The 10,522-nt window shown below is 39.7% G+C and overlaps 1 protein-coding gene across 5 annotated transcripts in view; it reads left to right on the top strand.

The window, feature by feature from the left end:
• Positions 1-2,356: 2,356 nt before the first annotated feature.
• cdc45 (CDC45 cell division cycle 45 homolog (S. cerevisiae)) overlaps positions 2,357-10,522 on the top strand; it is a 47,630-nt gene continuing 39,464 nt past the window's right edge. For 3 of the 5 annotated variants that reach the window (XM_088000178.1, XM_088000176.1, XM_043716058.2), the window contains exons 1-3: positions 2,357-2,495; positions 6,500-6,559; positions 9,151-9,243. In XM_088000178.1, the coding sequence (XP_087856304.1) occupies positions 2,445-2,495; positions 6,500-6,559; positions 9,151-9,243 (204 nt within the window). In that variant the 5' untranslated portion in view covers positions 2,357-2,444. The remainder of the gene's footprint in view (positions 2,496-6,499; positions 6,560-9,150; positions 9,244-10,522) is intronic. The other 2 variants (XM_088000179.1, XM_088000177.1) reach the window with 1 other exon arrangement.

Below are 10,522 nucleotides of genomic sequence, written 5' to 3'. Positions count from 1 at the left end.
CTTGGATGCTGCCTGACCTGCTGCGCTTTCCAGCAACACATTTTCAGCACATATCCAAACAACACTACTATTTGTACATACTAAATTGTTCAGATTAAGTTAATTTGTCCACAAAGTCTCTTGCCTTCTCTGACGTGTCAAAGAGACGTACAGATCCATATAAGGTGTTTCATTGTGTAATTTTGTGAATAAATTTTGTCTGTTTTACAATCTGGTAGTCAACCTAGCTAACTTAATCTGGGTAGTTTTCACTGTGCACTTACTGAAACAAATTGCAAAGTTATGGTCTGAGCTGCCTGCTTAAGAATGTGTTGAGTGCTCTGGCCTCGTCCATGACACCCCAGAATTCTTTTTAAGTCTTACTCAAGAGACTTGAGCACATCAAGGCAGTTTGGTGCACTACTGAGGGAACATGGTATTGTTGGATGCACTGCGTTTCACCTGAGACATTATGGCTCCTTTTCCATCTCAGGTGTATATAAGAGATCCTAAGGCGATTTTTGAAGATGAGTGGAAAGTTCCACTACTGGGTATTATGTATTCTTCAACAGATTATCTGCTCATTCTTACTGTTGAATGTGAAGACATGCTCTGTGTCAATTGACTGCTGCACTCCCCTCAATTACAATAATTGCTAAACATTTTATGTAAGTGTATCATATTATCGAGTTTGCCAATAAATGCAAGATCACCTATTCAGAGATATTATTCTGCAATTCCGAAACAGGCAGAACTTGAAACTAGGGGCTCTCAGTCTTGAAGTAGGGGTATTACTAATGGGCCACAAGAGCCCTTAACTTTTATTTTTCAAAGATAAGAATCCCAAGGTTCTGTGATGAAACCAGTAAAATCTGCCTGAATTACTGAATGTTACAATTGAAACAACGTCTAAATAGTTGATTAGTTAGGTTTATCCGATTACAAGTAAGTATCTCATTTGAAATTACACCACCAAAGGAGGGGGAGGGGAGGAGAGTGTTGTTTTATTCAAGGTTATTTTAAAACACAATGAAAAGTAAATCAAGCATCAAATTTGGAGAAATCGAAACAAAATGGTGAAGAAAAGCACCCAATTTGATGATGTTATATTCTGCTGCTCAAGAACTTTGGTCATAAAGTTGGTAATTAACTACAAGCAACCTGCCTGTGCACCTCAGTCTTGAGTATTTAGTCTCCAGTTTACATTATTTGTTCTCCTGTCCTCGACTAAATGTTCTCAGCAGAGTTCAAAATAGGAATATTTAACAATTCAAATAAAGCCAAAATACTGAAGATCCTGGAAATCTGAAAGAAAATCAGAAGTGCTGGATAATCTCAGCTGATCTGGCAGCATGCAGGGAGAGGCAAGTAGAGTTAAAACTTCAAGTCCAATATGACTCCTTGTTTATTTGAGATGAGGTCCTGTTGGTTGTTATTTGGTAGGCAGTATTACTGACATTGATAAGAGGGTGAAATTCCTGTGAATCTTTGTCATGGGTAGGAGGTACAGTTGAGGACCTGCCAATGGAAAGGCTGTGTAGTGACATGGAGATATGTACTTTGGTTCTCCTTTCACATTGTTGCTAGTGACATAGGTTCAGAGAGGAAAAAATACCAAGGCAGGCTAACTCCTTCACCCAGACACACATTACTTTTGAGATTTGGAGATGCAAGTGTTGGACTGGGGTGTATAAAGTTAAAAGTCACACAACACCTGTTGGACTATAACCTGGTGTTGTGTGATTTTTAAATTAGCTTTAAGAAAAGCATAAACTGTTGCAGGTGGAGAGAAAACAGTTAACATTGACAGTCACCCACAACCACTTTATGAATGAGCAGCCCTCCGAAAGCTAGTTCTTCCAACCAATGGAAATAGATTATTTTTATCTTGTGGGGTATATCTACAGAGTAACTTCTGCATCCTTATACTCCACATATAAAGATCAGTATTCCATTATCTTGCTCAAATATTGCGAACCCTGAACTCTTCCCAACAAAAGTTGCCACATTTACTGAACGTATGAAGACTCCTCGATTGAGTTCAATCAAATCTTTGTAATTTTGTGCTTTCCATCCAATCAGGGGGTAGGATGTGGACCAATCAAGAGCAGACACCCATTTCCCATCCAGTCCATATGCAGCATGCGATCCGCCTAACCAATCAAGAGACAGGATTCATTCCAATCAGTGAGGAGATGCTACTCCACTGTCCAATCAACAGCGGACAGCCGCCATCCAATCAGTGAGGGAAGCAACGCGACAATCCAATCGGCGAGGAGATCCCGAGCCTCCACCCAATCACTAATCAGTTGCTGCAGCTGACGGGCCGTTTGGCGCCAAGTTTGCAGTCGGCAGGCTCCAGAAACGGGTTGTTGTTGTTGTTGTTCTTCTTCTTCTTCAGTGTCGGTGGTGGCGGCTGCAGATTGAGGGGGTGGAAATCCGGTACCGGGGTGTATTAGCACACCATGTTCCTGTCGGATTTCCGGAAGGAATTTTACGATGTGATTGTAAATCAGGTGAGGAAACGGGAAGGTGAGGCGGCAGATGTACAAGGCCCGGACGCTGCACAAGCCCAGGCAGCAAAACTCAAGGCGGGGAGGGCAAGGCCTGGGTGATATTATCGCCGGACTGTTAATCCCGAGACTCTGGTAATGTTCCAGGTTCGGATCTCGCTACGGCAGATGCAAGAATTTGAATTCAAAAGAAAGCTGGAGTTTAGAGTCTAATGGTGACCATGAAACCGCCGTCGATTCTCAGGGGAAATAAAAATCTGGTTCAATATAATGTCCTTTCCGGAAACTGCCATCCTTACCTGGTCTGGTGACGATATGTCACTCGAGACACAGTTGTCTAATTGACTATTAACCACCCTCTGGATGGGTAATAAATGTTAGTTTAACCAGCAAGGCCGTCATCATGAATGAATAAAACAAAACTGACCTTAACCTGCAATCACTGCCACTGGGAATTAGCCTCCTTCTCTGGACAGCCTCCTTTTGATTAAAGTGACATGGTAGCATTTGAAATTTAATATGCATCAATGTGCTGTCACTTTTAAGAGAAATAGGCTTAGGAAAAGACATAGAGTCAGGGCACTTAAATCCATAAGCTCTTAATAATAGGAATGGCAACATTCAAATTAGATCACTTTGTAAGTAGGCAAACTGGAATGTTTGTTAATAGTTAGTTTTAGGTCTTTGTTCGTATGTGATCTTGTTTTTTACTGTTTATCATATCTGAGAACCAAGGCTACCAGCATTTATCGACCAATCCTTGTTGCCTTTGAAAATGCCATTTTTAAAAAAAATCTCTGCCAGGCAAACACAGTGTTAGGAAGGGTATTGTTTAACAGGCCACCCATTGAATTATGCAGCAAAAAGCTTTCAGAGATTTACAAGGGGCTTCATTGTAAATCTTAGTTTAACACCAACACAAATTTCCATCTTTCTCTGTTCAGAAGCCTACTTAAGGACTCAGAACCCAGAACATTTTTTAATTTTCTAATCAACCAGTATGGACATGTTATCTCACAGCGCTGGAGCAGTTGGGACTTGAAGCTGTATCTCCTGGCTGAGAGATAGTGTGCACAGCAGCACAAAAGCCCCGTTTTGTTTTTATATTTAAATATGCTTTTATGCACTCCTGAACTTCCCACCACTAAAAAGGCAAAGTCTGATGATTGTCACCTACTCTGAATCAATTCTGGAGCTGTTCTGGCTTGCCATTAAAGGGACATACATTTCTAGCACTCGTGAAAAGTCCCAGTGACAGTGAAGGAGCAGCAATATATTTTCAGGTCAAGATGTGTGTGCCTTGGAAAAGAGTTTGCAGGTACTGGTGTTGCCATATTTTATTGCCCTTGTCATTCTAGGTTGTGGGTTTAGGTGGTATTGAAAGAGCCTTGCATTTTATTGCAGTGAATGTGATTTGCCGTCTAATCCTGTCAATTCCCCTCTAATCCTGTCAATTACTTCAAATCTTTGACACTGTTATTTTCCTTTTCTAAGGAAAGTGGGGTTGTTCTGATCAACTTTATCAATGTATCTCATAATGTTGCATACTTCACTTAAGTCTCCCTTCAACCCTCTGTTCCAAAGAAATAAAACTCTCCAGGCTTTACTCAGATAACAATATTTCATTCATGGCAACATCCTCTTAAATCTAATCTGTGCCCATAGTACTGCTTTGGTGATATTGAAAGTTGGCAATAAATAGCTGGACTTTGTCTTAATTGCCTGTCATTTGTATGATTGCATTATTATTCAAGGTGATTTGATGCTTCAGCATCATTCAATACCTGAAAGGAAATGATTGAAATGTGGGAAGAAATAACATAAACAAGGAAAGCAAAATAGGTTTTGAAGCACAGTATGCTTGAACTGATTGAATGATAGAAAAGGTTTTAGGGGCTTGGTGTCCTTGTTTTCGTGAAAGACTAGTTGGACTTCCTTTGCTTGCCTTCTATTTAGAACTTTTTTGACACCTAATCTAGATTAGTATAACGGTAATAGTAACATAGAATAAACAAGATGTAACAAAGACTCAGCAGTTGAAATTCCGGATAAGTGAAACGCTATGCTTTGCTGCCTTTCATATTCAATTACTTATGTACTTTTTCTCTTGGGTTTATCACCGATGTAAAGATTGGTACATTCCATTCATGTCACTAGTGTCACTTCTGTTTAGTTGGCCAACCACCAATTTGCACTGAGTGGCAAATTTTCACCCTCTACTCCATATAATGATGAGTTCAAATGGAATATGTAGCAAGATAGGGATAGAATTCAGGCTTGAGCTGATCAAGTAACAGTCCAGCTGCACAAGTACCAGAGAATGATCATCTCCAATAAGAGAGATTTTAATCACCTCTCTTTGTCATGTTCAATAGCATTACCATTACTGAATCCTCAACCATTACATATTGTTTTTACTTGACAGCAGTCATTGAAGATCAAAGGTTCACTTTTATAATGCTTTTTCTGGATGTGCACATCTCTGGAAAATCTTGCATATATTTCCTATCTGGTGGAAAAAGTTCCTCTTCGTCTACCCCATTAATTCCTTTCAAAATCTTCAAGCAAATCATCTTTAATTGTTGCTATTGAATACAGAAGTTTGAACATAGTACATCTGTACAAGAAGGAATCCTCATTGCCAACATCTTTGGGCCAGTGCCAAAATTGAACAGCTGTTTCCAGACCAGTCAAGAGACAGCCTGACATAGTCTTACTAATTAAATCATGCATTGCACACACTGTCCCAGACAACACCATTAACCCTGGGTACACCCTGTTCTATCAGCAGGGCAAATAAGCAGAGATAATAGCTTAATAGTATACAGCTAGGAGGCAGATGCCCTGAGAGTCTTCAACATCAACTGCATACTCCATGAAGTCTCATAGCATTGGGTTAAGTATGGGCAAGGAAACCTCCTGCTTGTGACCATATCTACAAATATTCGCATCCTCAATGATAGGGGAGCCCAGCATATCAGGGTAAAAGGTAAGGGTAAAATATTTTCAACTTTTTTCAGCCAGAAGTGCAAAGTGAATGATGCATCTCAATCTCCTTTTGAGTGCCCCAGCATCACAATGTCAGACGTCAGTCAATTTGATTCATCTTCGGGCTAGTATTAGCATATTGCGCACATAGGTGTTTGAGGTTTTTGAGAAGATTTGTAGCTCAGGTTGAGATTCAGTTGTAAGTTTTCTCGCTGAGCTGGAAGATTTGTCATCAGTGAGCCTCAGGTGAAGTGCGGTTTCTATTGGGACATAACACCAGTGCTTCACCAGAGTCTCGCTGGTAATGTTACCTGGTATGGTGATGAAACGTTTGAAAACAAACTTTCCAGCTCAGTGGGCAAACATATAACCTGAGTTCGATTCAATGATAAGAAAGGCTGATGGCTGCCCAAAAGTTGATGCTGTTATTTTTAGGTAACAGAGGCTTAAATCTCCTTTAGAAACTGTTGACATCCAACAATGGCGGCATGGTGTCTCAGTGGTTAGCACTGCTGCCACACAGCACTGTCGATCCGAGTTTGATTCTAACTTCGAGAGACTGAGTGTGGAATTTGCACATTCTCCCCGTGTCTGCATAGGTTTCCTCTGGGTGCCTCCGGTTTCCTCCCACAATCCAAAGATGTGCAGGTCAGATGAATTGGCCATGCTAAATTGTTCATCGTGTTCAAGGGTGTGGAGGTTAGGTGCATTAGGGGCCAACGTAGAGTAATGTGTGGGATTGGGTGGGGTACTCTTTGGAGGGTTGGTGTCGACTTGTTGGGCTGAAGGGCCTGTTTCCACACTCTAGGGATTCTATAAATTAGACCTTTTTAAAGCCAGAAACAAGTTCACATTTGCTCCCTTCATCTTTATTCTGCAATGCAATGATGTTAGACATATGGATGCAAAAAGGTGAGTTTACAAAGTGCAAATTCTTGGTATTCATTCTGAATCATGTTGAAATGGCATTCCCACAGCCTGTGAAAAGGCTTACTTTAAGCTTTTGTTTTGTTTTCCAGAGGGTATTATTACTTGTTGCCTCAGATGTTGATGCCCTGTGTGCCTGCAAAATTCTTCAGGTGGGTAGTGTTGACTATCATATTCACTAATCTCCATGTTGAATTGATATAGTAATTCAAAGTTTGGGAGAAGATTTGTAGCTCGGGTGCTCATTATTGTGGTTCTGTTCGCCGAGCTGGGAATTTGTGATGCAGACATTTCGTCCCCTGTCTAGGTGACATCCTCAGTGCTTGGGAGCCTCCTGTGAAGCGCTTCTGTGATCTTTCTGCCGGCATTTGTAGTGGTTTGAATCTGCCGCTTCCAGTTGTCAGTTCCAGCTGTCCGCTGCAATGGCCGGTATATTGTGTCCAGGTCGATGTGCTTATTGATTGAATCTGTGGATGAGTGCCATGTCTCTAGGAATTCCCTAACTGATCTCTGTTTGCTTGTCCTATAATAGTAGTGTTGTCCCAGTCGAACTCATGTTGCTTTGTCATCTGAGTGTGTGGCTACTAAGGATAGCTGGCCATGTCGTTTCATGGCTAGTTGGTGTTCATGGATGCGGACTGTTAGCTGTCTTCCTGTTTGTCCTATGTAATGTTTTGTGCAGTCCTTGCATGGGATTTTGTACACTACATTGGTTTTGCTCATGCTGGGTATCGGGTCCTTCGTCCTGGTGAGTTGTTGTCTGAGAGTGGCTGTTGGTTTGTGTGCTGTTATGAGTCCTAGTGGTCGCAGTAGTCTGGCTGTTAGTTCAGAAATGTTTTTGATGCATGGTAGTGTGGCTAGTCCTTTGTGTTGTGGCATGTCCTCATTCCGTTGAGTATAGTAATCTCAAGCCAAAGGTATTCGATGGACCATTTGATGGGGTACCAAACCAAAGCATTTGTTGCTATACTCTTTTTTTTGTTCTTCTGAGGGAAAATTGGAAGTAGTTATGTCTGAAATAATGTCAGTATCCCATTATTTAAACATGATCAGAGTCAGCATCCAGAATTTCTGGAATGTCTGACACTCTTATTTTTATCTGTCAGCCAGGGCTCCTTGATTGCACCAGAGGAACAGCCTCAATTAAGGAACGGAAATTCTTTGATGTCTAGCTGGTTGACCTCATTACAATAACTGCAATGTCATATTTTTTCACTGTCTTTGTCTCGTTCAGCAGAACTCCTAAATTGGGACATAAAATTGGAGAAAGGTTATCTGAGAACAATTCTTCTCTGTTCTCTTCACCAAAGGGTTTGAACTGTTGAAATGTCATGCAATTGAGCACAGAAGGCCTATATATTCTGTTGAATCTGAGGACAAAACTTTATTGTGCATTTGAAATAACAACTGAATTGGTAATACGCATGGTAATTGGCCTAACTTTGAAAGCTCCCTATGAATTCCAGAGAATTCACAAGTGACATTGTATCATATAAAGTGATCACAAAACTTGACATGATGTGCTGGATGCTTATTAGGGCTGTGATACATTATAGGTTTTCATAGGGACAAGAGATTGAAGCAGTTTTATTTATTTGCTTTTGTATGGTTATAATTGTAAAGGGAATAGCTTTGTCACTTCCCATCATTGTGAGAAATTCAGTGTGATGATAATGTGCATATAACAGGATTATTTAGAGTAGTATTTTCTGTATTCTTTCTCCTGGCAAGAACTTGTGGCTATTGGGTTGACCTGCCTTGGTGCCTTCAGACTTGATGATTGATCTGTTTCATACAGATGTAATTTGTTTTGCATGGAATCCCTTTGACTCTGTACAGTATGGCGAGGTGGGGAACATGATGAATTTTGTCAGTTCCCATCCAAAATCATAGAATATCAACTGATCTACAAGCCTAAAAGAAATAAAATTAGGCAACAAAACATAGAAAGTAGGATCAGGAATAGGTCATTCAGCTGTTTAAAACTGTTCTGTAAAATGCCCTACAGCTCCTTCCATGCACCAATCCCACTTATTCTCCCTTTTATAGATACAATAAACATTTTATTATCCAACATCAATGGGACCAGGAATGTGCTGATTGATCAAATATTCCGAATAATCAAAAGGTCCACATAGTATGTTATTACATTGGTTAAATGATAGAAAGGTAAAGCAGATGGTATACACTTGTTATACTTTTCTTATAGCGTAAATCACTTAAATAATAATGTAACTTTGCCTTGAATAAAACTTATTGGCCGAGAGCCTTCTCACTCACATCCTCAACTGACTATTCGGACTTCGCAATATTTGCGGAGAATTTGACTCAAAATTGAATTAATTATTGACATTTTGTATTACCGTTAGATTGAACAAGCATATTTCCATTGAGGTAAATAAAATAAAAATAAACTATACTAATTGGACAGAATAATACAGTAAACTTCGGTAGTTTTGTCGCTTTATCAAGAGCGCCAGCTCATAGGGTGCTGGCTAAAACAAAAGTTTGCTTTATTTTCTAATCAACCTGTTCAGAGATGCAATTACAAGTCTCTGGGAGGGCTTGAACCTGGCCTCATATCCAGAGGTAGGAACTCTACTACTGTGCCACAGGTAAATTGGGGAAAGCTGCAGAGGGTACTCAAACTTAAATTAGTGTCTATGACCATGACCTCATGGTGAAGAAAGAATGGATGTTGGAATAATGTAATCAGACTGCATATTTGTATAATTCTGTCCAGGCCCTTTTCCAGTGTGACCATGTTCAGTACACATTGGTTCCAGTGGCTGGATGGCAGGACTTGGAGACGGCATTCCTTGAGCACAAAGAACAGGTATGTAAATTTTATGGAAGTATGATAAGAAAGACTGTACATTTTTAATTCAGAAATATTTGGGATTATTTCTCTTGGAAGGAACAGTTAATAACTACCTTTTAGAAACCCCTTAGGCTATGTAACATGATAGAAAATGAAGGTATCTTAATGTTGTAGTTCTCTTATAGTGTGAAGATGGTTTTATTGGAATAATTTCTCAAGAATATTGTCATTTTTTTTAATGTGAAAGACTTTATAGTCCTACATACACTGGGGTGTATTAAAAGTATATGTTCTAAGTTAGCAGGGAATAAATATGAAGTGCTACAGGACATTATTTGTCTTACATTGGGTTTTTCATTGAAGGCTAATAAGAGGCAAATCAGATCTGTACCATAAAAATGTCAACTACTGACCATCTTCAATAAGAGAAAATCTGACTGTGTCCCTTTGATCTGCCACAAAATCACATTGTTAAATTCCCAATCATCACCATTCGGGCGGTTTTTGTTGACCAGAACCTGAATCTGATCAGACACATAAACACTGGTTACAAGAGCATTTCAGTTGCTGGGAATGCTGTAGTGAGTCGCCTAGCTTCTATTTCTGCAAGGCCTGTCCACCAATGCTTAAATGATCACAAGTCAGTAGTTTAATGGAATGCTATCAACTTACTGGATGACAATGTCAGTGTTTGGGAAGCTCAGTACTCAAAACAAAACACCCTGTTGATCGACCTTCCACACACTACTTTAAACAATCAATTCCTCCATCACCAACAAATAGTGACAAGTGTGTACGATCCAAAAAAATGCAGAATAGCTACTGGCCAGCACAGTGACCTCTGCCACTTAAACGAAGAATAACAGTGAGCACATTGAAATATCATTACGTTCAAGGACCCCTCCAAGTCACAAGACATCATGGAATTATATTTCCACTTCTGCACTGTTGCTGATTCAATATTCTGGTGCTCTCCCCAATACCACTGTGGCTGTATATATTAGTAACTCAAGACTAATCACTACCTTAAGGGCAATAAGCATTTGTAGAACACTTCTACTCCTAATCATGGTCTAAACTGAAATTGTTTTAGCTTTTATTTGAGCTTCAAATATGTTATTATTTCTTTATATTATGATTTTCAAGATCACTTTAATGAGATGTCTCAAACCTATAGTTCTAAAATAACTACATTCCATTGCTTGGAAATCTTATCACTTGGTATGTACCTTTGATCTCCAATTTCTGTTACTGCTTCTATTTCCTATTTCTTTAGGGGCTTTTAGAAAGCCCA

This window comes from Chiloscyllium plagiosum, unplaced genomic scaffold (genome assembly GCF_037043375.1).
Source record: "Chiloscyllium plagiosum isolate Xiang-an unplaced genomic scaffold, Cpla_swu_hap1 HiC_scaffold_24, whole genome shotgun sequence".
In the NCBI taxonomy this organism is placed as follows: domain Eukaryota; kingdom Metazoa; phylum Chordata; class Chondrichthyes; order Orectolobiformes; family Hemiscylliidae; genus Chiloscyllium; species Chiloscyllium plagiosum.
This window is presented reverse-complemented; position numbering and strand designations above follow the sequence as displayed.